General features: G+C 40.4%; 1 protein-coding gene across 1 annotated transcript in view; it reads right to left on the bottom strand.

Annotated features, from left to right (window-relative positions):
* Window positions 1-5,215: 5,215 nt before the first annotated feature.
* The window catches only part of arhgef2a (Rho guanine nucleotide exchange factor (GEF) 2a), a 60,389-nt gene continuing 47,099 nt past the window's right edge, over window positions 5,216-18,505 (bottom strand). Inside the window, exons 19-22 of the mRNA XM_029513406.1 lie at window positions 13,640-13,690; window positions 10,700-11,026; window positions 10,280-10,385; window positions 5,216-6,930 (exon numbers count right to left, since the gene is read on the bottom strand). Coding sequence (XP_029369266.1) covers window positions 6,902-6,930; window positions 10,280-10,385; window positions 10,700-11,026; window positions 13,640-13,690 — 513 coding nt within the window. The 3' untranslated portion in view covers window positions 5,216-6,901. The remainder of the gene's footprint in view (window positions 6,931-10,279; window positions 10,386-10,699; window positions 11,027-13,639; window positions 13,691-18,505) is intronic.

Here is an 18,505-nt window from a genome sequence, read left to right on the forward strand (position 1 = left end):
TCTGACAGGGAATATCCCTCTAACTAAAATTATTAAGAATTGGGCAAGTCAGTTCTGCCAGGATATCTTTTCATAACTACAAAGGGAAAACTACAAGAGCCGATACAGATTTTCTTCTATATAGCTGTGTATAGCGGGATGACATTCAGGTTATATGCAAAATACAATGGGACATCACACCTGGCCCACCTTTACAGGTACCCTGGCCTCCTTGAGGTTTGTTTGCTTGCCACAAAGTTTGCACTTGGGGCTCTCTGCCAACCCTACCATGTATGGAGGTTTGATGAAGTAGGCATAACATCATAGACAGAACACAGCAAGAACTTTGTCCAATGTCATTCCATGCTCCAGATATCCTGCCAAGTTAGCACCCTTCCTTGTGCTCCCTTCACAGCCTTTACATGGGGTGGGGGGTTATTCCTCAGTCTTGCAGATTGCACTGTGCTCAACTTCTGTCTTGGATCCGTGTCAGGTTTAACCCACCTAGAACATTATTAAACACACAGGGAAGAAAGACAAAGGACAACAGCGCTCATTTTACTTGCAAGGAGAACAGACAGAGATGTGCTCAGTGACACTCTCTACCCGCTCTGGAGTATCTCTTCTGTTCTCCCATCTTTTTATTTCCTTAGGGTGGTCCCTAGTTACAAATTCTTGCAGCTCTAAAGGTGAGAATACATAGCTGCAAGTAGTGAATGAATAGACGCTTGTTATATGATTTATATTCAAGTTATAAGTCACAAGAAACTCAAACACATTGGGGGGTAATTTATGAACGAAGTAATCTCGCTTCGACATCCTCCCTTTCTTCATAAATCTTCTTCGAAGGTCGTTGCTTCTTCTTCGGAGGTATGACCTCTGCTCCTGCTAATAAAAACACAGGTTTCTGCATTCTTGCAGGGTCAGTAAAAGTTGAGCAGTACTTCACTATCACTTTATGTACATTTATTCTAACAAAATCCGCTTTGATTCAGCTCACTCTGGTGGAGCAGCCCAGTCCAATCATGCCCTGGGCTATCAACCCAACAGTGTTGGCATGCTGCAGATGATTCTTCACCTCTGTCATGGCTCTTTTGGCTGACCACTTGCAGCCTTTCCTGACCACAATTCCTGCCTTTGGTACCCTCTCATCCCTGCTGTCTCGCCGCATCATAGCCTGGATTGTCTTACCTTAAATTGCTCAACCACCATCTCCACAGGTAGGTGTTAATCTTCCTCTCCAGCTTTTCATAAATGTGCAGAGGCCAGAGCAGTCTGGACAGCACCCCATGCTGGTAGCCCCAGATCTTATAGTTACCAGGTAAGCCACTCCTCTACAGAGACTTTCCTCCAGATATGTCTTTGGATCAGCATCTTCCTCACACTCTGCTTATTGTTGAGGTCCGCCCCAGTTGACCATCGGTATGAATGCAAGCGTGAGTGCTTTTTGTCTCTGTTTGTCCTTGTGTTGGCCCTGCGATGTACTGGCGACCTGTCCAGGGTGTACCCCACCCCTCGCCCGATGTGAACTGGCATTGGCTCCAACAGCCCCGCGACCCGGATACGGATAAAGCGGATGAAGATGAGTGAGTGAATGAGGATCCTTGGGCATTCTGAAATCAGGCAAGAGACATCATTCCTCCAAGAGGTTGCATGCCTGGAACAGCTCCCCTGGGAGGCATCTGGGAGGGATTGCGACCTAATGTGGGATGTACAGCTTGACGTTGAGTCAATTTTACAAGTTGAAGGAACACATATTTCCTTGCAAAGCATTTGTCCATTTGCACTGGTCGGTGGTGAACCGCCGGCTGCTGCCTACGACTATGCCTCTTGTCAGTGACCCAGCCGCCCTGACTAGATCCCGGCTGCTTGGGAGCCACTGGGGGGTGGGAAACTATCTCAGCTGCCGTATGAGCTCGTCTATGTCAGCCCGCACCGGCTACAGAGGGGAGGCTTGCTACACTAGCATAAGTTGGGCTAGCTAAAGTGTGGAGCCGTGATTCTAACTCATTAATTTTCACCTCCATTTCTACCATCATCCTACATCTATGACAAGAGGTGCTATCATAAAAGGAGGCAGAAGAATAACTACACATGAGGCACACAGAACAGGAGAGGATAGGAGGAGGAGAAGGAGGAACAGAGAGTGGAGAGAGAGAGCTAGAGGACATTGCTAATCGGGTAGTTTGATTAGCGGAGGAGCAGAACTGGTTATAATCTTTGCAGAAAGGGGAGATATTGACCTTTAAACATAGTGTGTAAAACAATTAGGGAATAAGAGATAGTTAGCAGATTCCAAGATAGTATAATAATAATAATAACAACATGCATGTGTGGCCAAGTGTACATTCTTAATCAGAATCACACAAATGAATGTTGGTAGCCCTGGAGTGCAGGCTAGATGGGCCCAAAGACTGCATAGGGTACATTTTACCAGAGTCAGTCCATAATACAGGTCTGCTGCCTGACTCAAATAGTCAGCCAACACTTTCTCTTGCACCTCAGAGAAAACTTTGCTGCTGCTCCGGTATAAAACACTGGGAAGCTCACTGGATAACCAGCTCTCGCACCTTCTGCAGTGATTTGCAGTATCTGCTGAGTGTTACATGGCAGATCCCATGTTCCTTCAAAACTTAACTCAAAGTAAGTTTTTTCTCATTAAAAACTATGTGCATGCATTTCTAGCCTTGACAGTCTCAATGTTGTCAACCTAAACCTATGCACATCTATGTGCTACGATGTGTGTGTGGACCAAAGTGCAAAAGAGAAGCAAGGCAGAAGTATCAAGTCCATAAAACGAGCTCTTTAATCCAGGAGGTAACAAATGGTCAGAATCGAAAAAGGCAGGCAGAATAGGGCAGACAAATCAGACAGGGAACAAGCAAAAGCCCAAAAGGCTGAAATAACAAAACTAGTCATACAAAGTAGTCAATGATGAGTGTGCGAGAGAGCTTGTACATTGAAATAGTCATGTTAGCTGTCAGAGTTTGAGGGTCCATAACATCAGCAGTGATTCCTCCTCCTGGCAGTAACACTATAACACAAATGGTTAGTAAATCACACTTGAAAACTGATATGAGATTATCCAAAATATGAAATAGCACAACTTTAATTCTGTTGTTAAAGGTTCTAAGTTGGCAGCAAGGCAGCATTGTGGTTAGCACTCGCAGCAAGAAGGTTATGGGTTCATGACCAAAACTAAACTAATATATGAATATATTTGTGTGATAAATGCACAACAAACCAATGGTCTTTGTGATGCAGTGAGAGGTGAGGAGTTAGAACACAATACAAACCGACACTGAGTAGGAATGTCTGTGCAGTAACCCTATTCCATCACCTGGCCTCTACTGCCTATAATTGGATTTCTCCTGGAATGGTGAGGATATAGAGCCAGTGGGTTCACCATGTCAGTTATATCCCTTACTAGGCCCCAGTTGGTTATTAATAAACATCTTTTGGCTGACATTGTCTGGAGGATTAGAGTAAGATTGTGTGCCAGTTATGTGCAAAAATATACAAGCAGACATGAACACAAACAAAAATGAGGGAACAGGATCACTGGTGAGTGTTACTGGTTAAGCTCATATTCCGGAAAAAATACAATCCTTTGTACTGCAGATGAAGCTCTCAATACTTCCGAAAAAAAGCTGATCTGATCCAGATGCAGATCCAACAGATCAAACTTCTGTAGTTGGAATTTGAACTAAAACAAAAAAAAATTATGCGTTACTGTGTTATGTGTTACTGTTTTTGAAGCTCAATTTTAGATGTATGACTCAAGCAAGTATAGGTTCATTCACCTGTCATTGAAAGAAGCCATTTTTTCATTATTTGAAGATGTAAACAGGTGAGTTACATAAAAGTCACCTCTGACACCCTTGTTATGAAGGAGGAAATTAGGTATAGAAACCAAACAGTTTTCTTACTCGGCTGCAGAGTTTAAATATGTATCCTCACTGGCCCTTATTAAACAAGCTTAGATACAGATCCAGAGGCAAAAATCATTTTACAACAGGTTTAATGTGTAAATCACTTAACATTTGTTTAAGCAAAATCCCGCGTTTACTACGAAAGGTTTAGCTCCAGGCCCCCTGCAAGCCTACACAAAAAAAAAAAAAAAAAAGACAGACATCTGTTTAAACCTGTTTGATGCTCTGTGTTTTGTTTGACTTTTAATTTTGAATGAATCGACAATACAGTTTAAATATATAAGAAGAAATAGGCAGAAGTGGACATGAAAACAAGGGGATTTTTCAGAGTCACACAATTACCAATAATTACATTTAATTAAGCGCCAGGCTGGAGTCAGGCTGTCCTCCAGTCTACATGTTCCGCACAGAGAAACAATTTTTCGTCGTCCTCAAATCAGATAGTTCACCTCAATGTAAAGAACTGTGATCCAAGCTGTTGGCCCTATTCTGACCGATTGTTGAACCCCAAACTGAAGCGGAACAATGGGAATTCCGTCCTGGTCAAGAGACATCAACAGACCAGCTCTTTCCTCTCGTAGGGATCCTAGAGGGGACCTGGCAATCTCCCAGTCCACATGTTCTGTGGGAGTATGGCATGAGGCGGCCACTTCTGAAGGCCAGCTGATCCCTATATATCCAAAATGAGAGCTGTGTGCAGATACTTGGTAGTAAGTAGCCGGAGGATTCAATCATTGCTTTTTGCAGGTGATGCAGTCCTTTTAGCACCATCGGCTTTGGATCTGTTGCGCTCACTGAATTAGTTCACTTTACACAACAAGCTACTTCATTTTGACCCATATTTAATTTGGCAGAACAAATTATCAAAGGTGAATCGTTGTTGTCTATCTCCATGATGTTTGCAGCATTAGGAAGCATAAAGCTTACTAACCATGTTCTGCCAAAGTCTCTGTCTCTTCCAGTTCCTCTCCTCTCTCTCCCTGTCCTCATCCTGCAGGTGGTGACTCATCTCCATCCCATGTTCCTGCAACACCTGCTGGTCCCATATAGCATGAATTCTGTATTACAGCTCAACTCCATGAACTTCATGCAACAACATGTTCCTGCCTACACCCCCCCCCCCTCCAATGCCTGCCTGCCTGTCTCTCTCTCTCTCTCTCTCTCTCTCTCAACCCAACCGGTCGAGGCAGATGGCCGCCCCCCCTGAGCCTGGTTCTGCTCGAGGTTTCTGCCTCTTAAAGGAAGTTTTTCCTTGCCACTGTTGCCAAGTGCTTGCTCATCGGGGGATCTGTTGGGTCTCTTTAAATAAATTTATAAAGAGTTTGGTCTAGACCTGCTCTATATGTAAAGTGCCTTGATGTAACTTTGTTATGATTTGGCGCTATACAAATAAATCTGATTTGATTTGATTTGATTTGAGCTGCTGAGGGCTAGATGGCAAGTTAAGAGTGCTGTGAAGAGACAAAACAGCAGCACTCAATAAAGGCAATAATTGCAGACTTTTAATTGATCTTGACTGTGTTAATGTGGTAGCCCTACAATAGCCCTAAGTAAAACTGTTTAAATGTTTTTTATTTTTTCAATTTCATTTGTCTATCCCTGCTGGTACATTCATGCTGATGTGTCCTTAGTTTTGACTTTATTTTTGCTTTTTACTATAGGTGAGAACATCATTCCAACACTTTTTAGTGGCGATGTGAGGTGTGCCCCAAACTAAAGAGGTTGATAGTTATTTATTATTATTGTTGTTGTTCATGTGACATATAATATGTTGTCTTGATGTGACTTTTGATCTAGTTCTTCGTGACTTATTGTTTGTTGTGTCAACAAGATTAAAAAAAAAGCTTAAGTGAATTATGAGATTTGTTATTCAGTATTCAGTATATCTTGAGAGGCTGGAAGTGTCTTTACTGTGACTGTGACATCGTCATTTGGTAGGCATGAAGAGGTTTCAATCATTTGAGCTGATCATTTATTAATATTAAATCTGAGCAAATGTTTTTCGAGGTCATAGTAACCTTTGCACCCAGTGATGATTGAAAAGGGTGTTATTGAGGTATTTTGTTATTGTCATCTGGACATAAACATGTTTATTTTTTAAAAAAAGGCCTTAAGTTAGTTCATCAGATTTGACTCATTCAATGTTGAATTGTTGCTCCTCTCACTATTTCAGCACAAACCTGCTTTGACAGCTCTCTCTAATGTCAACTGGGCTCTGACTATAGTCGTGTAATATATCTAAGGATCAAATACACTGCACTGAAAAACAATTTTCCTCAGGTCACCCTTGTTTGAGCTCATAGACTTTTACAGATTTGTTTTTAATTCCAGGTTGAAGATGTGTGATGTGAGGATCTTTCTTCAGCTATTTCAAAGAGATTTTCAGGCTCTTCCTGATCCTTTGGCCTCTGCTGCAGCGGGTTCAAGTACCTGCTGTCACCTCCTGTCCCTCTAAATGTTAAAGGAGGCTAGGTTACCAGTACAGAGCTAAGGAAACAGAAAGGCCCCCAAACTATTTTGTGATCTCACGTAATTTTCTCTTCAAACATTTTTTAACATAAAAAATACAATTTTGATTCATTTAAAATATTATCGATATTACACTGAGGTTTAATAAATTCTATAGTAAACATATCAACTCTGAAAATCAAGTTTCACCTTCACAATATTATTAACTTATAAATTAATTTAATTGCCTGATTGGTGAAGGGCGAGTCTATTAAAGTCTGTTAAATCCCTCTGAAATAAGATTACAAACACGAGGAGCACAAATGTCAACTCTGCCACATCCTCACATCTGACAAAATCACAGCCGTTCAGCTATTTTAAGACTGTTGGAATCAAACTATGGCAATAAAAGCACACGAAAGCGCACAGGGAAGATAACAATTTTTCACTGTCACAAGCAAAAAGCAAAGCAGTAGAATAAAAAGCAAGAGAGGCAGTCAGTTGGCATTAAAATCAGTTACAGCTAATCAGCGTCATTGGCATTACATCTCCTCTGGAATCTCCTGAAGATCTGAAAGAGAAGAAAGAGAAGAGCCATAGTCAGTTTGTGAACAGTGAACAGTTTATATATAGATACACAGACACACACACATATATATGAAGTCGCTAATCTAGATTTATATATTAGCATGATTACTTGGATTAAAATTTTGAATGCAGTTAATGCGGCCCCAAATCCTGAAAAAAAATTATCTGGCAATGCATATTGGACAGTGGGCTAATGAAATTTGTCCAAGCAGGTTGCTGTAAATCGCTGTCCAGGATGGCGGCTGGTACTACAGAGGAAAGCTGAGCATTAGTATGCAGGACTGTCCCTTGGAGAGGGCACAAAACCCTGGAGTAGGTTCCAATAAAAGATTCAGAAGTGACACCTGCTTTTATTTTGCATGTATTAATTAGTATCAATACTTTATTAGAGTAATCAATCAAATGAGTTGCGTGTGAGTATCGATATATTGATACCATGGAATGGATACCATCACTTGTGGTCAGCTCATTCAGGAGCCCATGAAAACCAAATATCAGCAAATATCTCGCCACTCCAGGGAAAATTGCGCATAGGGGGAGGGTGTTTTTTTTTTTTTTGTTTAGTTTTTTTTTACATTGCAATCTTGACACCACATCTGATCTTTGGTTTAAATAAACACATTTATATATTACCTTCTTTCATTTGTTTTCTTGCCCACGAAAAATGAAACACAATTAGTAATGAATTAATATTAATCATGATTAATCAAAATTAATCCACTGCATCGGTTATATTAATCTGTTTAAAAAATAAGATTTTGCTGAATTAACAGCGTGCTCGGAATCACTGTCATTCAGAAAAATAAGACATTTCCCGATTAGTGCCACTTTCCAAAAGGATTCATTAAAATATGTCTGTACTTTTCATGATTCCATCAATTTGTAAAATATCCTCAACACCAGTGGCAGAAATACAGCCACAAAGACCATTCCTGATAAAGCTTCTTCCAAACTGCAGAATCCACCAGATGCCACACCAGGTCCTTGCTGTACTTCTGTCAGTCTCTCAAAGAATAAACTTCTCATCAGATTTTTAGGCCTTTAGACTGAGAAATAATTATATATTATGGCATTGCCAAAACAAACAAAAAAAAATAATCGAATAGTAGTTGAGACTTTTGAACAGTACTATATACAGAGATCACACAGTATTATGACCACTGAGCGGTGAAGTAAGTAACACTGATTAATTCTTCAGCAAAGCAACTGTTAGTGGGTGGATGTCATGTGGATGGCTTTGTGTGTGCTTACCTGGGGAATACATGACACTACGAAAGACTATGGGATCAAGGCAAGCGTGATGCTTTGACTAATGTTCTGCTGGGAAACCTTGGGTCTTACCATCCATGTGGATGTTATTTTGACATGTCCAACCAACTTAAGCATTGTTACAGACAATGTACACCCTTTTATAGAAACACTATTCTTTGATGGATGCTGCCTCTTTCAGCAGGATAATTCACCACAAAGAAAAAATGGAGCACAACAACATATTTGAAGTGTTGGCCTGGCTCCAAATTCCCTGGATTTCAATCCAGTTGATGCTGGGCAAACAAGTCAAATCAATGGATACCCCACTTTGCAAATTATAGTACTTAGTATAGTGTAGTACTAATGATTTGCTGCTAACATCTTAATACCAGATACCCCAGCACACATAGTCTGGTGGAGTCCATGTCTTGATGGGTCAGTCCTGTTTTGGCAGCAAAAAGGGAACCAACACAAAACTATGCTGGTGGTCATAATGTTTTTCTGAACAGTGTAAATGTGTGTGTGCATGTGTTTTCCTGCTACAAAAACACCCAAAGTGGGCAGGCACTGGCCCTACTAAGGTCAGTGTCAAACAACACACACCAGATGTCTGAAGATAGTAATAGATTTCACAATAACTTCTGCCCCAGAATCAAATTGGTTTTTCACCAGGCCATCCCCCATTCCTTAACCAGGTTTAGATCAGTTGTTTTTGTGGAATTCTGCTGACAAACACAAACAGCTTAAAACAACCTTCTGGTCACACCAAATTGTGTCTTAGGGTTATGATCTCACCAGTATTAAACAGTAACAAAGGAAATTTACTTATGTACTCTATTTAAGTACAGTTGTTTGAGGATCTGTACTTTACTTGAGTGATGTATATTTTAGAAACTTTGTACTTTTACTCCACTACATCTGAAAGACAAATATTGTACTTTTGACTCTACTAGATTTCTATGAAGTACTTGTTACATTTGCATTAAAGAATTCCATAAACTCTGTTCATGCACATCTCTTGTGTACAAGTGATGTCACCATAGCTGTCCCTTATGCATGCGCCTCTAAGTTTGGGTGATGAGCTCACAGGTAACATTAAAGCAGGAGAGGAAAGGTGATCCGCTTCAGCTGTGCACCGCAAGTCAGGGCCTCGGGGGGCAATGGAGATGAAACTGCTACTACTCCCCCTGATCATCCGTTGCCATACCTGAACTCCATGTTTGAACTCTCAGAGCTAAAGAATGATTTGATATTTGTTAAATTTTGATTTGATGTTTTGGCTTTCTTCACTGCTGTGTCCAACCTGTCTCTTAAGGCAAACACAGCCCTGTGTACCTCTGCTGCCTGTGGAAAGGCTTTTTACTACAGCTGGGTTAATCTTCACTTCAAGACAGGAGAGAATTGCTTCACAGACCTTTGAAAACCACCTTCTGTGAAAACTGAACAAGAATTTCCTCCAATGTGAGAAGTAGACTAGGATGAGGAGAAGCAAGAGAGGAGTGGAGTAGATGTAGAGAGGTAGAGAAGGGATCGAGTGGAAAGCATGGGGAGTGGAGGAGAGGGAGATGGAAGGAGTGGAGCAGAGGAGGGAGAACAAAGAGCGAAATGCAGAGGAAAAACTGCATTTTTTGGGCTATTACCCCAAATTAAACTTTCTGTCTTTGGCTTTAAGTTTAGTTTATAGAGGTTTTGTCTAAGAAATGTATTATAACTTAATTTTATTTAGCACTTTGATTCTGAATAGGGGCGGCTTTCTTTTAATAAAAAGAACAAGACAGTGTAGTTGTGTATAAATATATTGCTGTTGTTAGTTTAAGTTTTTTTTCTATAGGATTTGATTCTTTTTCAATAATTATCTGTTCAAACCAGTTGATTCTTTGAGGGTACTGTTCAGGACACTTTGCATTGCAATGAAAAGTACTTTGAATAGTATTTTTAAAGTATTTTTAAAAGCAAAGACTCTTGTACCTTTACTCAAATCATAGTTTAACTTACTTTTATTGGAGTAACATTTAAATTTGAGGATCTGTACTTTGACTGAAGTACTGGAGCTGCGTACTTTGGCTACCACTGGATCTCACCTTTGGAGCTCTCTGCTGACCCTTCATCATCATCTGATGTCACATCTACTTCCAGATCACAGCCGTCTTGCAGACACTCTGCTTGATGGAGAGGTTCCTGTCTGGCCTGCAGGTTTTAATCAATTACAGGTTGCAGAGATGCAGACTTAAACAACAAAAGAAAACACAGTAGAGGCCCAGAAGGAACGATGTACAGTTCATGATGACTCCTTTAACATGGCCTATTAAATAGGTACACTGCACTTTTACTTATCTAAATCAGTTTGAGACAAAGTTTTAACAGAAAATCCTGGATACAAAATGGGTTTAGAGTTGACAGACATGACCCTAGCATATTGGGAAGTGTAATTCCAGCATTTCAGAATGCTGGGGCTGAATGTGTGAATAACTTCATCCTCAATGCAGTACAATTGCTGTTACCTGAGACACCTGCTCCCTCGGCTGCTGGGAAGCGGGTCCACACCCACTGCAGACCCTCATGTTTCGGACCTGCTTCTCCAGCTTGACCCGGGCCCTCTCGCTGTCCTTGAACCGGCTTTCAGCGTCCCTCAGCCTCAATAACTCTCCTTGCAGCAGGCTGTGTTGTCTCTGTAAAAGAGCCAACTCCCCGATGGTGGATCCCACAGTTGCATCTCGATTTCCAACATCTCGCCAGTGAGGTCGCCATACTCCCCCTGCAGCTGGTACCATGCTATCCTGAGGTTGCAACAGCAACTCCAAGATAGAGTCTTGTTTGATGACAGCACCCTTGAAGGCATGGCAGACAATTCAGTTTCAAAAACTTTACAGGTTGTCACACAAATTGAAATAGTTAATGAGTTCAATTATTATCTTTCCTATTTTCATTATTTTCTGTCAAAAGAGGATAAGAGGAAGAGCAAAAACCAATGACTGGAGGTGTAGAGAAGAAAAAGCTTAGTTGGAAAGAGCTGTGGACTATGGAGGAAAGTAGTATTAGATTTCTGATAGGGGCAATATATGATGTATCGCCAACTCCCCAGAACTTAAAACTTTGGGTAAATGGAGACCTGCTATGTTTGTTGTGTTCAGGTACTGCAACTCTAAAGCACATCTTGTCAGGTTGTAAAGTTAGTCTGTCACAAGGAGGTTATACGTGGCAACATAAAGTTTTCAAAAGCTTAGCTGCAGGCATTGAAGATATACGGAGGCAGGTAAATTTAGGAGGGTCTATGACAAAGGCAATTGTTTAAGAAGGAGGGAAAGTTAATAAGATAACAAGGAGGCAAGGCATCTTAGAAGATGCAAGTGAGTGGGAAATGAAGGTGGATTTAGGAGGAGAGCATGTTGTTCCCCAGGAAATAGCCTGTCCAAAGCTAAGGCCTGATATTATTTAGTGGTCTAGGAGTAGAATGAGAGTATATTTCATAGAGCTGACTGTGCCGTGGAAGGATTCAGTTGAAAAGCCATACGAAAGGAAAAAGCTCAGGTGTACAGATCTAGGTAAGGATGCTGAGTCGCGAGGATGGTAATCCTGTTTGAGATAGTTGTCTTTGTGTGAGGAGCAGTGATAGCTGGCATTAGGGGAGTGACTATGGGATGCACTGTCTAGCCTCCTGGAGGTGTTGGGCCTAACGACACAAAACACCGGTGAAAGGAGGTTCCCACCTGATGACCCCAAAGACATGTTAGCTATCACTGCTCACTGGCCTAGTTAGATATTATCTTTAGGGCATATAGGGCAGGGCGAAAGTTTGTTGTTAGGGAGTTAGTTAATGAGTCTGGTCCATTTTTTTTGTTGCACAAGTTTCTTGTGTTTTCTCTAAACAGTAGCTGGAGTCCGAAAAACTGCCTCCAGCTGAACACCTCAAACCAAGGAATTGATAGTGGATTTTTTTTAAAGTTCAATCTCCCTCTTCAGCCACACTTGGACAAGAAGTTGGACTAGACCCATAACATACAGTTGAAACCAGAGGTTTACATAATCTGTATAAAAAGATAACATAACATTTCTTTCCTCACCGTCTGGCGATAAATCAGATTAAACCTTTTCGGTTTTTCTTCATTTAGGATTGCCAAAATAATTTCTTTGTGAAATGCCAGAAAAACTAGAGAAATAATTAATTAGATTATTTTTTTCTTACTTTCATCAAAGTCAGAAATTGACATAGATTCCCTTAGTATTTGGTAGCATTGCCATTAGACTGTTTGACTTGAGTTTAACTCTTTGCGTATCCTTGAACAAGGTTTCTGTCTCTTATAGTAAGTTTTTCCACTGTCACCAAGTGCTTGCTCTTGGAGGGATATGTTAACAACTCCATAAGAGTTTGGTCTAGACCTGCTCTATGTGTAAAGTGCCTTCATATAACTTTGTCATGATTTGTCACTATAAAAATCAATTTAAAATTAAATTTAATTTAATGGATAATGAACCCTCAGAGGTGTGCTTCCAGTCAACTCAGATGTTCTTAATTAACCTATCAGAAGCTTCCAAATCCATGATGTCATCTTAAAGGCTTTCCAAATAGTAAGCTTAGTGTATGTAACCTTCTGACTTTCAAGAAAATAATCAAAAATTCTCTTTCATCAACCTTGCATTTAGCTTTTTGCTTTTAGTAATAATTTTGCTAGTCCTAACTGACCTACAATGGAAAAAGTTTAGTCTAACTTGATCTCAAATAGTGAGGGGACAAAATGTTATGTCTTTTTATACAGTGTATGTAAACCTTGGGTTTCAACTGTACAGTAGATGCAATCTATAGAAAGGGGCAGAGTTGCCTCTTCTATTGAGGAGGCTCAGATACTTAGATACTTCACAGAAAAATGTTGCAGATATTGTACCAGTATTGGTAGCAAGTACACTGTTCTTTGCTGTAGTCTGCTGCAGAGCAAAGCGGTTGAAAAAAAAAAAAAAACAGGTTGAAAGAGCTGGCTCTGTGATACGATCCTGACTAGACTTACGGCGAGTTGTGATGGATCGATTACACAGGGGTAGGCAGAAACTACCCTAAAATAACTGGACCATCCACTATAACATACTACTTGATCAGAAAAGATACAACAATAGATGGCTAATCCAACAATGCAGAATGGAAAGATACAGAAAACAGTCGTTGCTACTGGCATCAGACTTTACAACTCCCTAATTATAAGCTAACTATAAGCTATAAGATAAGCATTGCACATTTTATGATGTACAATAAGCCATCTCAGCCTACAACTAGCAAAGACATTTTTGTCCTGCTTTAAGTTGAGTATAACATATAACCCGAACATTGTCTTTCAAGAGGTCAGAGCATATCAACCAAATGTCCTGTAGTTTTTACAGCACTTACAGCCATAACATCAATTGAGCATCATCTTTGTAAAAACAAGAGAAAACAGAAAAGAGAGAGGACTCACTTGGAGAGCATGGAGATACACACTAAGGTTCACCAGCCTCTGACAGATTTCCTGTGTTAAACAAAGACAGCATACTTATTACTAACACACAACAACACATACAAAGGAGATGGAGGAAAAGACACACAGCACACACTGGTAGGGTGTGGTGTGTCAAGAAAATCATTTATCTGTGCAAAAAGTTTAACAAAACATAACCCAGCCAGGCCCTCAAAGAATAATTCCTATACAATGCATATGGAAAGTACGAGCCCCTTAAAGCTTTCACTCTTTGTTACATTGCAGCCAGTCGGAGGAAAACAGAGTACCTGGAGGAAACGCACACAGACACTCAGTATCACGTTATAACGTGATATTTTCTTGTTAGAACAATATACAAACTTATGACATGATAACGTCATAAGTTTATTGTTATAACTAACTTTTCATGTTATAATGTGATAATTGATATTGTTATAACATGAAAAGTTTAGTGTTTGAATGAGGAAACAGAGAAGGAATATGGCTGATTTACACCATTTGATCAAGTTCCACTTCATGCTTGGGTTGAGACATAGCGAGAGTCTACTGTTACTGCACATGGTGTATGATATTGTGACAAGTATGTGTACACTGCGAAGCTTTTTAAAAAGTATGGGACTGCACAAAAAGAAAAATTTGTCCAACTCTCTGGAGGTATATTGTTCTAACAATAAATTATAACGTTATAATGTGATAAATTTGCATATTGTAATAACATGAAAATATCATGTTATAAGGTGATAAGTTTGTATATTGTAATAACGTGATACTTTCCCATTATAACATGATACTGATATTTCTTCCTTTTACTGATGTGGCAGCACTACGCTTCCGTGGAGATGTATACATAATCTTGTTTAAAAAATACCCTTTGAAGAGCTAAGGGAAGTTTGAAAAGTTTTTTCAAGACATAAGAGCGCAAATTTAGTCCAAAAAGTGAGCTAAGCCACTAAAACACTCTTTTTTCAACACCGTGTCATATGATGAAGGCAGAGGAAGCTATATGCTAGGCTCTGCCATCACTTAGTGTGGGCATAGGTAGTTATCAGTCAGAGCGGTCGTGTTATAGAGTGTTGTGTTGCATTCATTTATCATTATCATGGTAAATTATTGCGTTTGTGGAGGTTGCACAAACTAGCAATCTGATGGAGTTCAACATGAGATGCCAAAGCAAGACCCAGGTGTGACGGACATCGGGTGTGGTGCCTTCGGTGCACACAGCCTCCTCAGCTCAGCAGCAGTGAAGCAGGCTTGTGCTGGAGAAATTTTACAAATCTTTTAAACATTCAGCATTATTATGTACTTTATTATCCTAGTTCAAATATGGAAAATAGATCATGTAAGTAATAAAGAGAGTAAAACAACTAAATAGAGGAATTAATTCTTTCTGCTCTAAACACAACATACTCGTGTCTGCTGGCCTGGAGAGGTCCATGTTCCTGTCTGTATGTAGGCTGCATGTAGGCTATCTGAAGCACAGAGGGATTGAGACAGCAAGCATCAAATCCCAGGTGCTGTGTGAAGCACTGCACTTGGAGCCTGGGGGTGGCATTCTCCACTGAGACCCAGTAGGCATCTGCCTCCCTGCAGCACATGCTCTCCTCGGCTGTGGCCATGGCCTCGCATTTCAAATCATATCATATCAAATCAAATCAAATCAGATTTATTTGTATAGCGCCCAATCATAACAAAGTTACATCAAGGCACTTTACATATAGAGTAGGTCTAGACCAAACTCTTTATAAAATTATTCAAACATAAAACTTAAACAAGACAATTTCCAGAACAAAGGGTGATTGTTTTTAAATAAAAACATACCTGGGTCAAGGTAGGACAATAAAATAAGAAATATTTTTTTAAAAATAAATTAAAAACAGCTGCAAATCCATAAGAGCTAAGTGTCTGGATCAGCAGAGATTGTGCCTTTCATTATGAATCATAGAGAAGCAAATAGTGATATTTCATGATTAAATCAGAAAAGTAAATAAAAAGATGCTTGTAAAGGCATTTGAATTGCTTTACACACTATCAAACAAGCGTGCATATCTCGTTAAACTTTCACTTCAAGTTTAAAAAAGCATGTGCAGTTTTGTTATTGTGGGTGTTAAGTGGGCATTTCCTATCAAATCAAATTAAATCTGATTTATTTGTATAGCGCCAAATCATAACAAAGTTACATCAAGGCACTTTACATATAGAGCAGGTCTAGACCAAACTCTTCATGAAATTATTTAAAGAGACACAACAGATTCCCCCATAAGCAAGCACTTGGCGACAGTGGCAAGGAAAAACTTCCTGTAAGAGGCAGAAACCTCGGGCAGAACCAGGCTAAATGGGGGCGGCCATCTGCCTCGACCATTTCCCACAAAAGCACCTATCAAACAAAACGTAGATTACCAAAGTGTTTCTCTCGCTATACCTCATAGTGTTTATGGATATTATGAGTATGAGACACTTCATCAAGATCATTTATTTTGATTATTTGTAAGTACGAATACTCCTGCCTGTAATAGATGACCATTCATAATTTTGCTATTGCCTGACATATGATGGTAATCTGTGCAATATTATGAGGTGAACACAATATTACATAAACTAACACCACCTTCCCTGCTCTCCACTGATTGCCCTGACACCGCAGCTCTATCTCTCTCTGACCATTTACTCTCCCCCTGGTCTTCCCCGGTCTCTCCCTGTGATAACTACGTGTCACAAGTGTAATGGTACACATTTAATGTTTCTTTTGTGTCAAAACTGAGATTGGGATCCATTGTTTTGCTATTGGCCGGGTTCACTGCGCTCCCTCTGCCTATGTCACTTTTGCTTTAGCTTTTTCGGATTTGGAAGTAGAAGTTTCTCACAAAAATGACTCTAGAAGCCTAATTAATGTATTTGCCAATATATTTTGAAAGCGACAAAGATAGAAGTAGAAGAGTATCTGAGAAATACATATTCAGATTCTGAGCAGAATAGAGTAGTAGGACTTCCACCTGACATGCCACCATTAGGGGAGATAGATCAAGAAATGGATGTTAGACCACCTAGGTGGAAGGAGGTAGAGGAGGTAGTCAGGCGTGCGAAGGCTTCTTCGGCCCCAGGGCCAAATGGAGTCCCCTACTGGGTCTATAAAAGCGCACCTGATATCCTAAAGTTTTTGTGGAAGCAGTTAAGAATAGTTTGGAAGAAACAGTTTATTCCCAGAGCATGGCGTAGGGCAGGAGGTGTTCTTATTCCTAAGGAGAAGGAGTCCTCAGAGTTGAGTCAGTTTCGTATGATCTCTCTCCTGAATGTAGAGGGGAAGATTTTCTTTAGTGTAGTTGCACGGAGACTAGTTAGTTACTTAGAAAGGAATAGCCTAATTGATACTTCAGTACAGAAGGCAGGAATACCAGGTTTCGCAGGGTGTTTAGAGCACACTAGCATGATTTGGCATCAGATTCAGGCAGCCAAGAGTGAGAAAAGAGATTTTCATGTAATATTCTTGGACTTAGCAAATGCATTTGGGTCAGTGCCACATAGCCTTATTTGGGAGGCGTTTGATTATTTTAGAGTGCCTGGAGTAATTGTCAATTTAGTAAGAAACTATTTCCAAGATATCAGACTATGTTTAAGTACGGCAGGCTTTACAACAGGTTGGCAGAAGTTAGAAATAGGTATTATGGCAGGGTGTACGATTTCTCCATTAGCATTCACAATGGCAATGGAGGTAATTATTAGAGCCTCTAGGTGGGTTGTAGGTGGAGAGAGGCGGCAGGATGGGATGCGCCTTACACCAATTAGGGCATATATGGACGACATGACGTTGATAACTACAACTGTGCCATGTATGAAAAGAATACTTGAGAGACTTAATAAAAACTTAAAGTGGGCTAGTATGAGAATCAAGCCTAGTAAGTCTAGAAGTATTTCAATAAGTAGAGGAAGATTAAGTGATCGAAAGTTTGTAATAAATGAAGAAGCAATTCCAATAATTAGGGAAAAACCAGTCAAGAGTTTAGGTAGGTGGTACAAGGCAGATTTGAATGACAGAGAACAGGTAGTGCAGTTTAGGAAGGATGTTGTTGAGGGACTGGATAGAATAGATAAATCAGGACTTCCAGGAAAGTTGAAGTTGTGGTGTTTGCAGTTTGGGTTGTTTCCTAGATTGATGTGGCCACTGTCGGTATATGAGATTCCAATATCTGTTGCAGAGAAAATGGAAAGAATAGTAAGCTTTTACGTTAGGAAGTGGCTCGGGGTTCCGAGATGTTTAAGCACTGTGGCACTGTATGGGAAAGGCATACTTCAGCTCCCAGTATCTAGTTTAGTGGAGGAGTTCAAATGTACTAAGGTTAGGACGGAGCTCCTGTTATCTGGGAGTAAAGATGTGGTTGTTAGTAAGGTGGTTCCAAACCCAACCAAGGGGAGAAAATGGAATCCAAGAATGGCAGTGCAGGAAGCAGAAGCAGCTCTTAGGCATACCGAGATTGTGGGTAATGTACAGATAGGCCGGGGAGGCTTGGGGCTTGGCTCAGGCAAACCGGTGTGGAGTAGAGCAGGTCCCAAAGAGAAGAGGAAGCTAGTTGTGGAGCAGGTTCGTAGACAGGAGGAAATATTAAGAGGTGCGAGGGCAGTGGCTCAGGCTAAGCAGGGACAGTGGTTGAATTGGGAAGGTGTAGAGAAGAAAAAGCTTAGTTGGAAAGAACTGTGGAGTATGGAGGAAAGTAGGATTAGATTTTTGATAGGGGCAACATATGATGTATTGCCAACTCCCCAGAACCTAAAACTCTGGGTAAATGGAGACCCGGCATGTTTGTTGTGTTCAGGTACTGCAACTCTAAAGCACATCTTGTCTGGTTGTAAGGT

Source organism: Echeneis naucrates, chromosome 11 (genome assembly GCF_900963305.1).
Source record: "Echeneis naucrates chromosome 11, fEcheNa1.1, whole genome shotgun sequence".
NCBI classification, from domain to species: Eukaryota; Metazoa; Chordata; class Actinopteri; order Carangiformes; family Echeneidae; genus Echeneis; species Echeneis naucrates.